Source organism: Podarcis liolepis (genome assembly GCF_965112155.1).
Source record: "Podarcis liolepis genome assembly, chromosome: 7".
In the NCBI taxonomy this organism is placed as follows: Eukaryota; Metazoa; Chordata; class Lepidosauria; order Squamata; family Lacertidae; genus Podarcis; species Podarcis liolepis.
In genome coordinates this window covers 68,324,318-68,343,885 of record NC_139561.1, presented here as the reverse complement: position 1 = coordinate 68,343,885, position 19,568 = coordinate 68,324,318, and the positions used below count along the sequence as shown (strand labels likewise).

At 47.5% G+C, this 19,568-nt stretch overlaps 1 protein-coding gene across 1 annotated transcript in view; it reads right to left on the bottom strand.

Annotated features, from left to right (window-relative positions):
* Positions 1-19,568, bottom strand: part of MAP3K6 (mitogen-activated protein kinase kinase kinase 6) — a 38,878-nt gene that overhangs the window by 7,350 nt on the left and 11,960 nt on the right. The window contains exons 5-22 of the mRNA XM_083512079.1: positions 16,421-16,589; positions 15,924-16,030; positions 15,076-15,246; positions 14,694-14,806; positions 13,788-13,947; positions 13,187-13,337; positions 11,074-11,181; positions 10,688-10,737; positions 8,988-9,083; positions 7,447-7,525; positions 7,110-7,243; positions 5,991-6,118; positions 5,072-5,208; positions 3,164-3,269; positions 2,885-3,042; positions 2,156-2,333; positions 1,655-1,802; positions 122-293 (exon numbers count right to left, since the gene is read on the bottom strand). Coding sequence (XP_083368205.1) covers positions 122-293; positions 1,655-1,802; positions 2,156-2,333; positions 2,885-3,042; positions 3,164-3,269; positions 5,072-5,208; positions 5,991-6,118; positions 7,110-7,243; positions 7,447-7,525; positions 8,988-9,083; positions 10,688-10,737; positions 11,074-11,181; positions 13,187-13,337; positions 13,788-13,947; positions 14,694-14,806; positions 15,076-15,246; positions 15,924-16,030; positions 16,421-16,589 — 2,365 coding nt within the window. The remainder of the gene's footprint in view (positions 1-121; positions 294-1,654; positions 1,803-2,155; positions 2,334-2,884; positions 3,043-3,163; positions 3,270-5,071; positions 5,209-5,990; positions 6,119-7,109; positions 7,244-7,446; positions 7,526-8,987; positions 9,084-10,687; positions 10,738-11,073; positions 11,182-13,186; positions 13,338-13,787; positions 13,948-14,693; positions 14,807-15,075; positions 15,247-15,923; positions 16,031-16,420; positions 16,590-19,568) is intronic.

The window sequence follows — 19,568 nt, the reverse complement described above, 5'->3', positions numbered from 1 at the left end:
ACTACAACTCCCATCAGCCTCAGTAAACATGACAAACTGCCGGGTATATTGGGAATTGTAGTGCAACAACTGTCTGGAAGGCCCCAGTTCCTAAGCCCACAAAGGCCCGAGCGGCACTTACCTCATCCTGGGCCTCAAAGAGCGCGGCAGAAATGCTGGGCAGCTCCTCTGTCAGGACCTTGTGGAGGGTGGCTCTCCGCTCGCTATCCTTCCTCAGCAAGAACAAGCAGCCACTCTCCTCGTGGGAGGAAGAGGAGAGGCTGAGGTCAACATTGAGCAGTTCCTCAGGGGCCCTGTATAGACACATAGCATTTGAGGAGACTGGATTCCAAAGGAACAGTGGCTGGGGATGGAGGGGTGGGGACCGTTGCCACTCTGGGGCAGCTGGCAATGTGAGCTGTCCGTGAAACCGCAGGTTGTGCTGAATTCTTACCAGAAGCACAGATAGGAAACCTCATTCAGAATGAGGACTGCATTCCCTTCGGGGGAATCTTGTGGGGGCCACATGCCAGAGCAACAAATGAGACTCACCAGGCAAACAAGAGGCATTGGGACCAAGGCCAGTGAGAGGTACCAAAGACCAGACTAAGGATTCTCAGCCCTTATCTCTCACTGACCTGAAGTGCTTTTGCCCAGCTGGAATGTGTCTGAACTGAGACAATGTCTCTCTCTCTCTCTCTCTCTCTCTCTCTCACACACACACATATATATATATAGGCCTAATTATTCAAGGTGTGCAGGGAGCACAGAAAGCCTTGAGATGGCAGTGGATCTGACCTTAGCCACACCTGCTTTAAATTATTTCTGTTGTCATTTGGAAGTGTGTGGACATTGCAGTATCGTGAGGAGCTGTGGAAAATATTAGGAACATGTGACCCTCCAGATGTTGTCTCAGAAAGCTTGGCCAGTGGTCCGGGATAATGGATGTTGCAATCCAACAATGTCTGAAGGGACACACATTGCCCATCCCTGTTGTAAGGGAATCAGCGTTCCCCAGGAACAAATCTAAAAGGTTGTCACTGCTTTGGCTTGATTTACCTAGCGAAAAGTACAGAGTGCATCTGCTCACTTGTTAAGAACAGAAATCATATTGTGACTTTTTGAAGAGTTCAAAAGACATCAGATTGCACACTGCTACGTTATCACAGCAATGCTGGTACTGGAAACTCGCAGTGACAGGAGCAAAGGGTTGCCACCAGGTGGCGGTCAGATCCTTCTTTATTTTCTCAGCCACCGATTTTGTGCACAACCTGACCAGTTTAGAACCAGTATCAAGGCTGAAGAAGACGGGCCAGCAATTTTGGCTGGATTGTTCACAATATTTACCATCTGGCCAAAACCGCCATTTGAGAGAAAAATGGCTTTTGTTTCTTTGCCTCCTCTGCTTGCTGTTTTTAAAAATAGCCTGTGCCTGATGGCAGAATAAGTTTTCCAAGCATGTGGGGCCACAAATATTAAAGTGGCTGCCACTTGACACCTCCTGGACTAGGAGCAGCAATGCAGCTGTAGCTCAGGCACAGGCTCAAGGCAGATCTAATGTGCATGATCACTGTGGCAATGTGGATAGGCAGTAGAGCACACCAAGTTTCCAAGTAGATTAAATCTCCCAAGTTAAGCTCCCCACTCCCTGCTTCCCTTCTGCTCCAGGCCTTACCTGAGATAGGTGGGCCTCTGAGCCACTTCACTGGTGCTCCGAGACAGAGAGACATTCAAGGACTGCAACGACGAAGAACGTTTCTGGGACTCGCTGACACCCTCTGCTGAAATCGACCTTTCTGGCACATTTGGAGGAGACAGCTCGTCTGTAGGGAGAAGAGAGAGGAGTGCAAGGCTGGCAGCAAAGTAATGCTGAGGCACCTCCCAAACAATCAGGAGCCCCAGCCTGACTTGGCTCACAGATTAATTAATTAATAATAATAATAATTTATTTATACCTCGCCCATCTGGCTGGGTTTCCCCAGCCACTCTGGGTGGCTTCCAACAAAATATTAAAATACAATAGTCCTTCAGATATTAAAAGCTTCCCTAAACTGGGCTGCCTTCAGATGCCTTCTAAAAGTCTGGTAGTTGTTTTTTCCTTTGACATCTGGTGGGAGGGCATTCCACAGGCGGGTGACACTACCGAGAAGGCCCTCTGCCCGGTTCCCTGCCTTACCTGTCACCACTGGGCTCCTGGATTTCCTCCTACTGGGTGCCTTCAGAAAGGGTTCCTGAAGCAAGGCAGCAGCAGTCGCCCGCTTGTCCGGATCAGCCTCAAAACAACTCAGGATAAAGGCCTTGGCTTCATCCGACATGGAATCGGGCACCTCAGGGTGGATCTTGAACATGCCCACCTGAGAAAAGGCAAACGACTGGCAATAGTATACACACAGTGCACCACCCGAAAACATGGGTCTTGCTGTTCATTTATGGTGGGAATCAACAGGCAGGGTACTCAGCTTCTGTGTTACTGTGTTACTGTGTTCCGTGAAGTGGGACTATTGTCTTTTGTTCTTTTTCTCTTTGCTGTCTGATGCTAGAGAGAGAGGGACCCATGTTGCAGTGCTCCGTGTGTGTTTATATGTAAATAAAGTAGATTAGCCAAAATGCTGAGTTGCTGAGATCTGTTATGCATGATATGCAAACTCTGCAGATCCCCAAGTGTGCCGGCGTCAGTTGACATCGGTCGCTGTGATGTTCAGGCTGAAGAAAGCTCCTGAAGCTCCTGAACGAAAGACCAGGAGGGAGAGAACATGCCAGTCGGGCATGTGCCTCTGCCAGGGTCCTACTGAGTGTAGGCTGAGCTCCTGACAGAGACAACTCCTGCAAGGATCCCCTCCTCCCTGCAGGAAAACTGCCAAGTGTTCTTCCCAGCTGTGCAGAAGGGTGCAAATCCCAGCCTCACCTTGAACATGGCGGCCTGCGGGCTGCCCAGCTCGAAGAAAGGGGGCTTGCCTGTCGCCATCTCAATGATGGTGCAGCCCATGGACCAGATGTCAGCCGGCTTGCCATAGCCACGGGGTCCCTGATCAATGACCTCTGGGGCCATGTACTGCAAGGTGCCTGAGGACGGAAGAGAGAAACCAAGAAGGAAGAAGTCATGGGAGCCACATCCCAGTGCCTGAGAGCCCGGATGAGTAGGCTCTCTTCCCCAAATGACGCAGAGCTGCACACACACACTTACCTGTGAATGTCTCTGTACTGGGGCTGATCCCTGCCAGCCTCTTGGATGTGCCAAAGTCTGAAATTTTCAACACTCCACTGTACGTGTTGATCAGGACGTTATCACCCTGTTTATCCAAGAAAAGCCAAGTCACTGCTTTGGAGATCAACAAGGCACTCAAGTTTTGAGGGCTTCCTCCAAGTGCAAACAGGCCTGGCACCAGTATCTTGGCATCCTTGGACGGCTGCAAGGGTCTAGGGACTACGAAGGCCTTGCTGATGATGTCTGCCCTAGACATGCACCTCAGGCAATTCCCTGCACAGCCTGCGAGCGCCAGATGGCTAGATCCAGACAGCTTTTTAATTTCCCACACTGCCACTGAGTGAGCATCGCTCTGTGGCATGGAGGGAACTGTCAGTATGCCTTTCATCTGATGTCAGCGACTGGGCTCAATAACTGGTTCTGCCCCGACTGGGCTACGTGACTGGAGCACTTTCAGAGACCTTCCAATCCTGGAAAGCAGGTCCCAGTGCACTGGACCCACAAGTGTGCATTGTGAGCACCAGACTCATGCAGAGTATAAATAACACGGAAGCTAGCTGTGAAGCATAACTCCTTTTATTTCTAATAGCTACTACAAACTAACAAACTACTGGGTTGCATGAGTGTTACATCTCCCATTCTACCATCTAGTCACTACATAGATAAGACTCTCTCTCTACACACAGTGTCAGGCAGTCAGTCAGGAGCGGAAGAGTAGAAAGAGCAGTTTCCGCCCCCTCCTTTCTTAAAACATCAGATCAGGAGATTCTGTCAATGGGAGGGGTGAAAATATCAACAATCTCTCCCTTTTCATACCAGCCATTGCAGAATCTAACATATGGCAACCAGACCCAGCTGCCCAATGATGTTCAAGGCACTGCCTTAGCAGCCAGGGAAGCCTGTCAGGGATGACCAAAAGAAGAGGGGGCTCAGCAGAAGACACTTTACCCAGAGCCTCTTCAATCCTGGACTGGGAACAGTGAAAAAAGGAGTGGCAGTGCCAACCCCCCCCCCCTTCCACAAAAACAAAACCCCAAGGACTGTTGCTTAGAAATTCAACTGTAGTATTAACTTCATCATCAATTTATTATGATCCACAGAACAGGCATGCAGCAAAAATAAAGCCATACAATGCCATACATCTTAAGCATCGAGCAAAACAGAAAGCAATGTATTATCTAAATGCCACCAGCTCAAGTATACATATTGACAGGATAACAAATGTTTTAAATAGCTCCCAAATATAATATTTCCAACTTCAGGTGGTTAATTGCCTTCTTGTTCTCACTGTCCATGATAAAGAAAATCCGGTCATTACTAATGACACACGTAGGGTTTTATCTCCCGGTAAATATTTAACATAAAATTTAGCTGACCTTCCTGGTTTGGCCAATAAAGGGGCAATCATCTGCTGATGAGCGCCAGCATAAAAATTATAAAAACAAAACAATATTTTCCACAGATGTTCCAGCTCCTGGTTACTACAAGGACAAACCCTCGAGGAACACCAGCCTTCTCCTCCCCAGAGCAACCGAGAAAGGCATCACATTAAATCTGGCCAGAGCAAAAGCTGTGCGATAATTAACTGCATGCAAATTCCTAAAATAAGCAGCTAGCTGAAAATCATTAAGGATCGTCTTTAAGAAATGCCTAAGGAGCAAGGCAAGCAGGCTGTGCATCAGCTAGCCAAAATGTCCTGAAAAGAGATATCCCATTGTAGTCTTTGTTTTACCAAAGCTAATGCAGAGTCAAAACCCAAATGAAGGAGGAAAAGGAAAGCTGCGTGAAAAGACCTGCTTGATCCCTGCCAGGTCTGGCAATGCCACACAGAGATCTAGCACCAACAAGATGCCTACACCTGGCAGCCCAAGCTGAGGTGGCTCTCACCTTGATGTCCCTGTGGACGATCTGGTTGTCGTGCAGGTAGCGCAGCCCCTCTAGGATTTGCTTGGTGTAGAAAACGATGGTGGGCTCGTTGTCTTTCAGGGGGCCCCACATGGAGCGCAGAAGAGAGGAAAGGCTTCCTGGATTTTTGCGGTGGGGAGACAAGGACATGGAACATTATAGAGGCTGTTTTCTTATACAGGGATTAGACAAATGCACGGAGCACAAGGCTACTAGTCATGTCCACTGCAGTCCTTGCATCAGTAACCTCATGGGTGAATTACTGCAGTGCTCTCTGCAGCAAACCTAAACCCTAATATCGTAGCTCAGTCACTGAGGTAAGGGGCATCGTCGGTCATTCCCTGATCTAGTGAGGCTCAGCTGACAGCAACAAGAAACTGAGCTTTTAGCGTCATCGGCCCAGTCGCGTGTGGCCAACTGAGATTCAGCTTCTCTTTTAAGCTTTGAACACCTCTTGTGACAACCTTCCTGTGATGCTCTGCTGATGCCAACAATTAAGAAAGCATCTTTATTGGTGGTCTCTGGTGTGTTTTTTTAATTTTACATGTTTTTTTATTGCACATTGCATATTTACTGCATATACAGTGGTACCTCGGGTTACAGACACTTCAGGTTACAGAATCCGCTAACCCAGAAATAGTACCTCGGGTTAAGAGCTTTGCTTCAGGATGAGAACAGAAATCGTGCGCCAGTGGTGTGGTGGCAGCAGGAGGCCCCATTAGCTAAAGTGGTACCTCAGGTTACGAACAGTTTCAGGTTAAGAGCGGACCTCCAGAACGAATTAAGTTTTTAACCTGAGGAACCACTGTAGCGAGATGAGCGCCGCAACCCCAGAGTCGGTCACGACTGGACCTAATGGTCAGGGGTCCCTTTACCTTTACCTTTTTACCACTGTACTTACCCCCAGGTACCTCCTCCATGAAGATCTTGAGGAAGCCATCTTGACTGACAGAGCCCAAATAGCGAACAATGTTCTTGTGTCTCAGGCGCTTGTGGAGAGCAATCTCCTCATGAAGGGGCTGTGAGTATCTGAAGCGCAAGTGTGGCATGTATGAATGACAGATGAACACACAACTCTCTCTCCGAGGCAGCAGCCAGGGGATGCCATGCCCCTCCACCCATGCTGAGCATATTCCTGCCAAGTAGGATAGCCATGTGTCCTACTTTAGAGAGGACGGTCCTCTCTTTGAAGGGCTCTCCAGTCAAAGTCCGATTTAAAGACAAAGAACCCTCAGAAGGGAGAGCAGCAGCAGGGTCTTTGAAGCTGCCCATAACCTATTAATTGGGAGCTAAGTGAATCACAGGCTATTATTAATAATAATATTAATGATGATAATGATGATAGTAGCCCCTGAGCAGAAGATTGAGTAGGCACAAAGGTCATCTGGTCACACTCTTCCCTAATATGCGCTGGGTTTTTGTTTAAATTACAATCATTATTCCCAAATTTGCGTCTACACATAACAATTAGTGTATTTGGGTTTTGTGCAATAATTTTTTGGTGATGCGTAAGTGGGAATCTGCTTGCAAAGACATCCCAGAGTTCTTGCAACATGAAAGAAGCCCCAGATTCCCACAGAGTGGTCTGGCCATTCTAAGGATAGGGGAAGGAAATTGTTGGGTACGCATTTTAGCATAAACATACCAAATTCACACTTCCTGGACAAATGCACAAACTGAAAGACGGCTCATCTTTGAAATTTGAACTCCTCCCTAATTTTGTGATACAGCACTCCAACAAAAAATGTGCACAAAAATGTGTATATCCATGAAAACAATGTACAAAAAATGATTTGTACTAGGGAAAATTGCTTGCAAAAGCATAGGCAAGACGGCACACAAGAATGGCTATATTTGGAGAAATGCACGCAAAAATTAGTATGACTGTTAATGGCCTAATTAAAAGAGGGGAAAATACACACAAGTGCAGAAGTGTGATGAACTGAGCTTAAGACTAAAGAAACAAGAAGCCAAAATTGACAATATTAGTAATTCCTTTCCTGCTTTTCGCAACTCTCACCTGCTGTCACGCTCTGGGATCTCCTTAATGGCGATGCGCACCTGATTGCTGAGGTCCCGGCCAGCGTAGACCACCCCATAGGTGCCTTTACCTAGAATCACCCTGTCGCCTGCTTCCGTGCGTTCGTAGTCATACTGTGCAAGTCAAAGAACACACACAGAGTTATGGGACTTAAAAGGCCCGTTTGGCGAAATCTCTATGCGCAGCACCCTGTCTTGGCCTGTTCACCACTGGGCTTGGCCATTTTCCACATCCACCTTCACAGCCATCGTTCGACAGGCCCCGACAAAAGTTCCCAGTTCCTGAAACCAAGGAGCGTCCTCTTCCGCCAGCTCACCTCGAGTTCCTCCAGGGAGCTGCAGCTATTCACTTCCTCACCCATCTCTGCCATGAAGGAGCGGACCAGTTCGCAAAACCTAATGTAAAAGAGCAGAAGGGGAAGAAAAAACCCCTAAGAGAATGGACACCAGTGCAAAGAACCATCCTGCTATCATTGGGTTCAGAATCAAAGGCTAAAAGCCCAGACTAGATGGGTTGAAAATCTAGAAGAATTATGCAAACGGAGAAGGAAGAGGGGAATAAGAACTAAACCCGAAGTTATTGCAGCTTAATTTGGAAGGAAAGGGGGAAAGGGGCCCCAAATCACTCAGGATGGGGCAGGCGAGTGGAAGCCAAGCAGGGAACACACTCTATCTCCCGAGATCCTTCTAGCAGCTACTGTTACTATTTTAATTTATTTGTTTATGCAAAGTTCTGGGAGAAACGCTATGTACAGTGGGAGCTCAGGTTATAAACTTAATTTGTTCTGAGGGTCTGTTCTTAACCCGAAACCATTCTTAACCTGAGGTGCGCTTTCACTAATGAGGCCTCCCGCCGGCGGCGCACAATTTCCATTCTCATCCTGAGGCAAAGTTCTCAACCCAAGGTACTACTTCTGGGTTAGCAGAGTTTGTAACCTGAAGTGTTTGTAACCCGATGTACCACTGTGATAGTAAAACATCATTCCAGGGGGGTTGGGGGGGGGGGAATGACAGCCACCAGTTGCCAGACAGAGCTGTAAGAACACAGTTGCCCACCACCATTTCAGTTGAAATGCATTCTCCACCCACCCATTTTGTCACCTGCAAATTGAGTAGTAAAGTGGGGGGGGGGCAGTTTGGCTCAACTCTAAGAAAAAGGAAAATAAAAAAGAAAACCTTGAAATTTAGAACAGAAACAGGAATTCCTCAACTCTAAGAAAAAGGAAAAGAAAAAGAAAACCTTGAAATTTAGAACAGGAATTCTAGTGCTTCAGATTTTCATTTCCTTATTCCATGCAAACTCTGTGGATATGAAACTATATTTGCAGCCATTTATTCATGCTGAAACTCTTAACTCCACACCTTGAGCCAGCAGTTTTCATGTTTGGGCATGCGAGGGAAGGTGGTGATTACAAGTTTAAAATTACTTCCCTCTGAGCATCAACAGGGTTTACCTCCAATTCAATTTCTTTAGAGCTGAGGGGGTAGAAATCAGATTTAAGAACCCGAACTCCTTTTTATTTACTTTGCCTTCCCTAACCCTCGTTGACTTTAATTTTTACAAACACGTTTTCAGAACCCACACTGCAGCTGCAGGCCTGGCAAGCAGGCAGTGGAGATCCAAGCATCATGTGTCTCCATGGTTGCACATGATGAAGAAGAAAGGCCATCAATGGTACCCTGTTCCTTGAGTCTGCAATATAACCCCTGGCAAACACTCTGTCTAGAACAGCATCCTGCAGGAGACACTCCCTTTCCCCAAATGGGGAATGTGGTTGGGTTGTGGTTGTTTTTAATTGTCCCTCTTCCAAAGGTTGCGGGTTGTCCCTCTGCTGCCCATTCATGTCCCCCCACTCACCAGCGGCAATGGTACTGGGTAGGGAAGTACAGCTGGAAGTCTTCCGCTGTGTGCAGCACGTAGAGGAAGCAGCACCGCTCATCGCACTTGGAGATACTGGCAAGAAAAAAAGATGGGAGTGGAAGGAGGACTCCAGCAAGTCTCCTTTCCTTATTAGCACAAGCCTGTGTCTTGCTTTAAAACCTGCCTCTCTCCGTGTCCCACCACCCCAAGTTGCTCACATCAGCCTCAGGGGCTCACCTAATAATAATAATAATAATAATAATAATAATAATAATAATAATTTATTATTTATACCCCGCCCATCTGGCTGGGTTTCCCCAGCCACTCTGGGCGGCTTCCAAAAGAATATTAAAATACTGTGATACATCAAACATTAAAAGCTTCCCTAAGCAGGGCTGCCTTCAGATGTCTTCTAAAAGTCTGGTAGTTGTTGTTCTCTTTGACATCTGGTGGGAAGGCGTTCCACAGGGAGGACGCCACTACTGAGAAGGCCCTCTGCCTGGTTCCCTGTAACTTGGCTTCTTGCAGTGAAGGAACCAGCCACAGGCCAGGTCCCATTCTCCTTGAGATGCTAGCTTTCTAGGTGTGATGATGTTTTATTTATTTATATTTGCATGGAGGAGCGTTGACACATAAGCTACAGTGGAAGAAAAATGTAGTTCCGACTGCATTTTAAGGGCAAACTGACCTAACTCACCAATCCCAGACTTCAGTGTAGATTGGAATGCACTTAATCTTGGGGGGGGGGGCTGTGATTCACGTCATAAAACAGGTGCTTGGAATGCAGAAGGTCCCAAGTTCAATCCCTGGCATCTCCAGATAGGGCTGGGAAAGATTTGTACCTGAAACTCTGGAGTGCTTCTGCCAGTCAGTGTAGACAACACAGAACTGGATGGAGCCAGGGTCTGACTCCACATAAGGCAGCTTCCTGCATTTCTCTCAGTCAAATTACACACTTCTCCAAATTTTGCAGTGCATTTTCTTTTTATAGAAAATGCACAAAAATGTGTACTGTGATTTCATAAAAAGGCAGTTTCTCATGTGCCTTCTCTGCCCAGTGCTCTCTACTGCGAGTGCCACCTGGCTAACTCTGTTTTCTCAGGGGAGGGGATGTACATCAACAGTCTATTGGCTTTGCATGCCAACTGTTGTGGGTTAATCTCCAATGTCTCTCAAGAGGGCTGGGGAAGACTTCTGCCTGAAATTGTAGTGACCATCAGCCACCCAGTGCACTAGGAGTAGCCAATGCAGTGCCCTCCAGATGTTGCTGAACTACAGCTCCCATCATTCCTGACCATGGACCATGCTGGCTGGAGGTGATGGGAATTGGAGTCCACCATGGAAGGCACCATGATGGATAACCCAGGTATAGGCAATAGTGTGCTAAATGCACCAATGGTCTTTCTTGACAGTGTCCTATGTTCCTATTTAAACCAGCCCTTTATTTCAGGGTCTTGAGAACTAGAGCTTTCTTTTTTTTTTAGGGGAAGAACCGTAAGTCAGTGATGTATCTCAAGGGAGGACTGGGAAAGGCCCTGAAACCACAGCGAGTTACTGTTCGTTAGTGTAGCCAATACTAAGCAATGTGGCTTCTTTCTCTGACCTGGTATAAAGGCTGCTTCTTATCTTAAGCACTAGCCTAGCCTTAAAAACAAGGAATTCAAACTATTTGTTTTATATATTAAAAAAATCATCACCTGATTCCACGGATGGAAGATGTTGGGAATGTCCACTTGGAAATCCCTTCCTGTAAAGAGACCCAAAAGGTGAAAGAAACATACAAATGCCCTGAGTGAGGAATCACAGGAAATTGAGACACACAGCTGGAGGGATAAACAGCCATGAAGATTTATAACGCATAAAGACTGGAAATCTAAATAGAATGAAAGTAATTACAAAAACTTTTGTTACTTCTTATTAGATTTTTTTGTGTTTGTATTTTTTGTCATTATAAGGGTTTTTTAAAAGTTCTATTTTAAATTGTTGTAACTTGTTTTGCAACCTTAGGGTGAAGGGCGGGTAATAAATTAAAAAAATTAAAATCAGAAAAAGAAACTGGCCCAGGCCACAATTCTGGACCTACCTCTTCTGGAGAGCCAATGTGGGTCAGCGTCACTGATTTTTGCCCTTCTTGACTGCAGACACTGAGCTGAGATGGCTGCAACACTCTGCCCAACTCTAGAATCAAGACCTGTTGGGACAGATGGTGAGTTAGATTGCTAGTTAACTTACATGCCGCTTCGTATTTCAGCAAAAATCTCAAAGCAGCTGACATATGTCGTAGTGAGCATAGAGAAGACGGTACACATAACCTCTCTGCTAGTTGCCCTTTGGATCTGCACTGCTTGCCCATTTGCTGCGGGACCAGGCTCCAGGTGTTACTATTAGTGTATGAAGCCCTCAACGGCTTGAGACCAGTCTACCTGGAGGATCGCCTTAACCCTACGTGCCCATTTGACTGCTTTGATCTGCAGAACCATCACCGAAATGAGCACAGTGAAGGTACCTGCCTGATGGGAGGAAGTTCCAAAGTCTAGGTGCTTCCTTACAAATGTGGAATGAGTATTATGTGGTACCTGTAACAGTGCTGGTTCATCAGGTCAGCCAAGGCTGACTCAGTCCTGTGGTCAGGTGTGAGCACAGCTAATTGGCTGTTTCATCTTATGGGATATAGTGATGACATTCTCAGATGTGATGCCTGGGGCTACAACTGGAGGCCAGAAGGAAAAGGGGTGTGTGTGTGTGTGTGTGTGTGTGTGTTCATACACACCATACATTTGCAGCATATCTCCCCACCCTGCCAAGAATCATGGGAGCTGCAGTTTGCAAAGGTTACTAGGAATTATAGCTCAGTGAAGGGTGAACTACAGTTCCCAGAACACTTTGGAAGAAAAATGTGCTGCAAATGTATGGTGTTTATGCAGCCTGTTGTGTGCCGAGATTATAACTGACTACAGAGGCTTGAGAAAGGTAGCTTGGCGTGTTCCAGAGTTTCTTGGTGCAAGCTGAGAGGGCTGCATTGATGTTGCTCTAAGATCAATTTTTGCACGGTAAAAATCAACCTGTGATGTTTTGCAAGCCGCCAATCTGCAAGGTAAACAGGCCCCTGTGTCAAGGAAACTACAATCCAAATTTCCACAATGGAGTGAGACGAGAGAAGGAAGGGTTGGGAGAGACTAAAGTTCACAAATGTGAGCAGAAGTAGATAATTTGGCTTTGTTTCACCTAGAGGTAAGAACTAGGAGTTATCCCAAAGGCTTCTCCCAAGGAGAAGATTTGTAGAGAGGAATTAAAGGGAGAGAGAAGCATCTGCACAATTTTCTCTTGCCCCGCAAATCTGTCAGCACATGAATTTCACACAAACAGAGAGAGGGTGGGGGGAGAGAGAGACTGTCCAGTCCTCTCTCCAACCCAGCTATGCAAAGCTTGCCCTGAATTTTATATAGCTTAAGGGAGGAAATATGAAAGAGCACCTTAGGCAAGAAAGGCTTTGCTACAACAGAAGAGGAAATTTCCTAAGAATCTCATTCTGCAACTCTGCTGAAAGTGACAGATGAGCAAGGCAAAGTTTTGCATGCTTAAGGTCACAGCATTGATATGGCCATCAAAATGCCATTTAATCCCGATTCAAACTTTCTGGGCAAAATTGGATAAATTTAAAGCCTCTTGCTGATGGCCAGCTTGCAATTTCTGAATGAATCGTTTACAATGTTAAGTCACTATCTTAGAAGCACCCAATATCTCAGGCAAAAGGGCTGGAAAACCCTCTAAGACCTTGGAGAGTTGCAGAACTTAAAGTCATGGGGAAAATGGTTTGATGCCATGTATATGACCTTTTATGCAGACTGGACTATGCCACTTCAGACAGCAGGTTGGGCATAGCCTTTTTGATGGCTACCCCATATGAAAATGAAACAGAACACACCCTCCATAAACAAAGAACTAGCATATTAGTTATGCTAGCTCACGCCTCATCTTGATGTGCTCATTTTCTAAGCCACAGTTTGAAATGGCAAAGTCCATTTTACCACCGGAGTGCTCTGCCACTCCCAGAACCACTTGATTCTGCTGCTACTGCCTCTAGTAGGATGGAAAGCAACAGATGCCACAGTAGTGTAGCAAAGGAGCAGGCAGGAGGAAAAGCTGGTAGTTCAGTAGCGGTTTTGCCAATGCACCAACGTTCATTGCCTCCTTACCAGACACTCCTCTGTGGAGACAAAGGGCTGGCAGGAATCCATCAAGAAGCCCAGCCAGAAATCAACCAGCTCCTGTTTAGGTGACCAGGTGTCGGGGGCAGTGTTGAAATGACTATAGATTACATAAGTCTCCTTGATAGATGTCAAGAACCTGAACCAATAATTGGGCAGGGGGCAGAAGAGAACAGAGTTAAAAAAGAGAAAGAAGCACACACTTCAAACAGACCCACACAGTCTGCAAAGGATGAAGTAAGTTAAAGTTTCCATCCGATGCAAGTGGTCTGTGTCACATATTATTATTTCCTACATTTATAGACTACCTTTTCAGACAAGGCAGTGTACATGGTTCTTCCCCTCCTCATTTAATCGCCACAACAACCCTGACTGGTCCAAGGTAAGCCAGTGAGTTCCATGGCTGAGCAGAGGTTCAAAATCTGTTGTCCCACCACACTGAACAAGGAGGAAATCACTTCCTCTTCAGAAACCTGCCCTCTCCCAGCACCCCCTTCGAGACTCTCAACTCCCGATGGGTTGTCAGCTAGTTAGTCTTCCATGCGCCCCCACCCCGTTCCCACGAGGACACAAAGTTCCCACCACGCACCAAACTGGAGCGTTGAGCTTGTAAAGTTTCTCCGAGGCCTGGATGATTTTGTCAAAGTCGCCGGTCAGGATACTGGCGCCCAGGTAAAAACCCACATCCCAGTAATGTTGCATCTTTTCCAAGCATCCCTTCCTGCCCAGGACACAGCTCACCTTCATACCTAAGGAAGCAAGGGAGATTTTTCTAAACAGCAACAGGTATGTTTCAGGGGTGGGGGGAGGGGGAGGGCAGTGGCAGGGATTACTGAGGGGAATTTGCAAAATGGTCATGACATTCTGGCTAAACCAGGGGTTACCATTCTATTGGCTAAAACATAACACATATTTCAAGCCCCATTTCAGCAGGGAGAAGAGGCAGAGGGAAAGGGGCCCTGAAAGCATCTTACCACTTTGAACAGTCACAGCTTCCCACAAAGCATTCTGGGAAACCACTACTCCCCACATGGAGCGACAATTCCCAGAGTTCCCTGGGAGTAGGGATTGGTTGTTTAACCACTCTGGGAATGGTAGCTCTGTGAGGGAAACAGGGCACTCCTAACACCTCTCAGCACCCTTAACAAACAACAGCTCCCAGGATTTTTTTTGGAGAAGCCACCACTGTTTAAAGTAGTATGATAACTGCATTAAATATATGGTGCAGATGGGGCGATAATTGCTCTTTTCATATGATCCCGCCCACCACCCAGCCAATATTCCCTATCACAAAACATTCATTGAATTAGACACTTAACACTATCGCTTGGAAATGAATCAACCAGATTTTGTGTTTATATATATAGAGAGAGAGAGAGAGAGAGAGAGAATGAATAATAAAGAACACTGCCAATATCTTGGTTTTAGATCAGAACAATGATTCACACATCCAGCTACCCTTACGAGACGCAGATGGGAACAAGCAGCCCCGCACCTAACTGCCGAAGTTGCATGGAGGTGTCGAACTTGTGTCCAGCAGCGATGAGGAAGACAACAGAGTTAATCCCAGCATGGAGGCTCGGGTCTGTTAAAAAGGCCTTGTGATACCTGAGGAATCAGAAGCACAAGGAAATGACCTGAAAACTAACTAGGAAGGCTGCAATTCAGACTCAGCAAATAAGCCAAATGGGTGAAAAGAAAGAGAGGACAGGTTGCTTGCACCTTCAATCATGTCTAGAAGTAGGAGTTTCACCTGGCCACCCTACCACCACCAAGCCATCCCATAAGCAACGAGCATTTAAAAGAGATTTCCACGCCTGCAGCCATAGTTTAAAGCAGAAGTGCAAGTTCAGCAAAGATCCCTTTCCATTCCTCACCAGTAAAAGGCCTGGTCTCTCTTTTCGGCATCAGTGAAGCCAGAATCAATGAACATGTCCTTATAGATGCGGCCGCACATGCAGTACAGGTCAGGCGCTGCCCGTTCAGGCTTCTCCACCAGGGGCAGGATAACAGAGAGGGCCTTCTCCCGATCGCCAGGCTGGTTCCGCCTGCAAATGCATTTCACACACAGTCACACATGTGGCGTCAGAGGCCCCAATGCTGGGGCAAGAGCAGCCATGGTGCAGGAAGAACACCAGCTTTGCCCATCTGCTACTGTGTTAGGACCTTAGTGTTGGGATCCACAGGGATGCCCATCACTGAGGAGGGCTGATGGCCCAAGCAAGGGGCGATCAGAATTTCCTGGTTACGAAGGCACAAAGACTTTGGAGAGAGTCCAAGGTATGGGTTTAGCACCATGCTGCAGAGGCCAAACATCCAGGTTGTCTCAGCATAGTCATTGACTAGAGACCCTGCCCACTGGGTGCTGCCTTCTGGGTACTTAAAGGCCACTGCCTTCTGCTACATCCATTGGTCCCATCAAGATAGTGGGCATTCCAGCTGTGAGGATCCCTCCTCCACGCCCTCTGGATTCGCTGAGGAGTCTGCAAACCAGCCATGAGAGTCCATTGGCAGAGGTGTGTCCTCAGGGCTCAGGGAAAGCTCTGGTGTCTGCAGACACCCATGGGATAGACCAGGAAGTGGATCCATCTCCTCTTCAGAGCTCCCGTTGCCAGAAGACACCTCTTAAGTGTACCAATGTCTGTGGGCATCAGGGAAGCAGAGGGTAGGGAGGCCTAACAGGGCTGAGAATAGAGGCCCATCCTTACCTGACAATGTTCCTCACCTGTCAAGGGCAAAGGCATAGTGAAAGCAGATGTTGTGCTGCTCGGCGACATTGCAAGTCGGCAGGGCCTGTAAGGTCTCCACTAGGGTGATGATGCCATTACAATCCTGCAGAAGACAAAGTGAAGCCGCAATAGGCAGACGCGCACACACAGCCTTCAACTAAACCCAAACTCAGTTCAGCCCCAAATACACATGGCTTCTACTCTAGGAACCTGCCATGAAACACCACAGACCAGTATGTGTAAGGGGGGGGGGATGTTCAGGTGCTCAGTGGTGGGGCATCTATCCATGGGTGTTGAATGCCAGCATGGCACTGATGCGCATTGCTGGTGTTGACCACTGCAATGGAAGTACTGGGTTGGCGGGGGTCAAGTCTGCCCTGGGGGAACAGACGTCAAAACATTCTGCTTGCTGCCACTGACGGCATTTGGGCTGCATTCGTGCACATTAACTGGCCACGGCATGAGTGTTGAGGGGCCCTGTGGATCAGCTCACCTGTGCGTCACGGTAGGACAAAATAAAGTTCATGACAATATCAAGGCTGAGGCATTCGACACTGTCCAGTCGCTGCTGGATACTGGTCAGCTCACGGCTCAGCTGCTCCCCGCTGTACCTTTCGCGAGCCCTGCGGATGTCCCTTCGGATCATCTCCCGAAAGTAGCCGCTGGAGAAAACAAGAAGCTTTCCTTTACTCTGAGGAAAGGATAGTGCCCCTTGGCTTACCCCAAGGGGGAAGGCACGTTTACCCCAGGCCAGTGCTATATATATCAGAAGTGGGGGATCTGGGGGCCAAATGCAGCCCTCAAGGCCTCTCCCTCTGGCCCTCAAAACTCTCCCCAGGTCATGCCCCTCACTGGCCCTTCTCCACAGAGCACATGTTTTTGCCTAGCTGAAAAGCCGTCCTTGCTCTCTCTAATCACACCTCCTGCTTATCTGGGTGGAGAACAGAGGCTCGTGTTTGTGTGCATGTAGAAACTGCCTTCTGTATAAAGGTAATATTTACATACATTGCTCCACCCACTTTTGCCTCTGGCCCCACCCACCACTGGTATGTGGCATTCAGAATGTTGCCTTGAAGGGAATGCAGTTCTGGGGCTGGAAAGGGCTCCCCATCCCCACTATATACTAACAGGAAACTCATTCTCACAGTGTCCTTTCCATGCAGCCAAAACAGGACCATCTATGCACAAGAGGGAGGCATCAGTAGGCTTGAGGTATCCCCAAAACCTTTAGCGGGGGGAATGGCCTAAGCGGTGGAGGTGGGAGGAGGACCCAAAACAGCCCAGCGTGGACTGACTATGCTCAACAGCCACTGAATGTTGCACTTCTACTGGGGGAGGTGGAAATGAAATGGAGTATCCTGGGAAAGAGCATGACTGGCTAGAACCCTGAGCGGTCCCTGAGCCAGACTGGCTAGAACTCTGAGCCAGCCTGCCAACTTTTGCCCATGGGTCTTGGATGTCTGCAAAGGGATGCCTATCTATAGGACACAGGGCTGCCTGGTGTTAGTAATATATATTTTTTTAATTACCCACCCTTCAACCTAAAGTCCCAGGGCAGCTTACAGATTTAGAACACAATATTAAAAACCACTTAAAACAGACTGCCACTAGTAACAGTGTGCTCAGTTGTGATGCAATCGCAGAGGCCCACCACAGCTTCCTGCAGAGGAAAGTTCTGGAAACAGTAGGAAGGACCCATTTATTCTGGTTTTCAGCAGAACGGGAAAACACACTGCTATTCTAGGTTACTTTCCTAAGATGAAAGGCTCCCCAAATGAGATGGCACTTCCTGCTTCTTTAAGTCCAGCAACCTGCAGGCCAGCTATGGCCCCAGGAGCCTCTTCATCCAACTCAGAGAATCCCTTTCTTTCCCGCCTGCAGCAATTAGCAATTTGGGCCAATTAGTGCCTTTTTTTTTCAAGTCTGAGAGCAGTGTGGAGCCGCAGCTGAGGAACAGAAAAGTTAACACTTCCCTTTCCATACACTATGAGACACACTCAAAATCACTCAGATTTTTCAAGATTTAATTGCTCCCACAGAGGAGGTTTCTTGATCTGGCAGGTTGCAGCTGGGGGTGGGAGGGTTAATCCTCTGCTCCCCATTCCCCCATGATCTTTCCCCCCACCCCAAACCTGCTGCATGACATTCAGGAGCTTGAAAACAGCCTCCTCTGAATGCCAATGGAAGGTTGTTTTCAAGTCTAATTGCTGTGTGGCTCTTTGTGGGAATTGTAGCTGCTGGGCAGGGAAGGATTAACTGCAATCTCTATGACGATCATTTCCCCCTCTTGAAATTAGGCTTGGGGAAAATGCTTTCCCTTCACCCCCAAAGTCTAACAGCTTACTGGGAGGGAGTGTACGCAGTGTATTTAAGTTCTGGGGATGAGAAATGCTGTTCTCCTGCGCCATTCATTCTGGAACACAGCAAACTGCCATGTGTTTTTGCTTTGTTTCAGGCTGCTAGACTAGATGATCCAGCAAGCACTTTTTCTTGCGTTAAGAAAATCATCCGGGGCTCGGAGGTTTGTAAGTGCATGGAATACCACAAAGGAACAGCATCTCCCTGCATCAGCTATTGGCCTGGCCACCCCCCACCCCCTCTCACTTAAGTCTTGCATGACACTGTGCGGCTGCCCTGTCCTCAGCTGCTCCTCTGGTGCAACTTCCTGTTTTCCTTCGGAAGCTCAACAGACCAACTCACAGCTACCCTTGAACAAGAACCATTTTTGTCCGGTATTTCTCCATTCGCCAGCTCAGCATGCTACACCTCGGCCATCAAGATGTGCGGCATTTCTGTAATTATATCCCCTGCAGGGTAATGGTTACCACCTCACCTAGATCATTCATAAAACCAGGTCTGTCTCTAGAAGAGCTAGTTCTCACCCAGCCATGCAATTTCACTGGATAGATTGTTAAACCACCCTGGGAAACTGTAGGACTGTGAAAGGAATAGAGGGTCTCCTATCAACTCTCGACACCTTTCACAAACTAGAGTTCCCAGGATTATTTGAGGGAACCTATGACTGTTTGAAGTGGCATTACTTTTTTATGAAAAGGGAGAAAAATATATACAGTCATACCTCGGGATAAATACGCTTCAGGTTGAGCGCCTTCAGGTTGCGCTCCGCAGCGACCCAGAAGTAACGGAGCACGTTACTTCCGGGTTTCGCTGCTCGCACGCATGCACAGACGGTCAAAATGACGTCATGCGCATGCGTGGAAGTGGTGAAACGCGACCCGCAGACACGCTGTCGGGTCTTACTTTATGTTCAGGATGCGAACGGGGCTCCAGAACGGATCCCGTTCGCATCCCGAGGTACCACTGTAAAGTGGAATGAGACAGCCTTAAATATAAGGAGAGGGTGTGGCCAGAGTTCAACAGGTTCAAGTACCCGCTCTTATTAAGCAATAAGCTTTCCCTCTTTCTTGGGGCTGCCCTTGCTTCCCCAAAGGTAGTGTGTCAGAATCCTTCCCCTTAACTTGCTGGAAGGCCATCTTGCCTGATACTCTAACTTGAACTCAGTGAAATGCTGCACTAGATTCTGCTACACCTCCCGGGATTCTTGAGAACTGCTGTGAGTTACAAGCCGTCCTCAGCAATTCTAAGAATCTGCCCCAGCTATGATTAGGGCACCGATAACA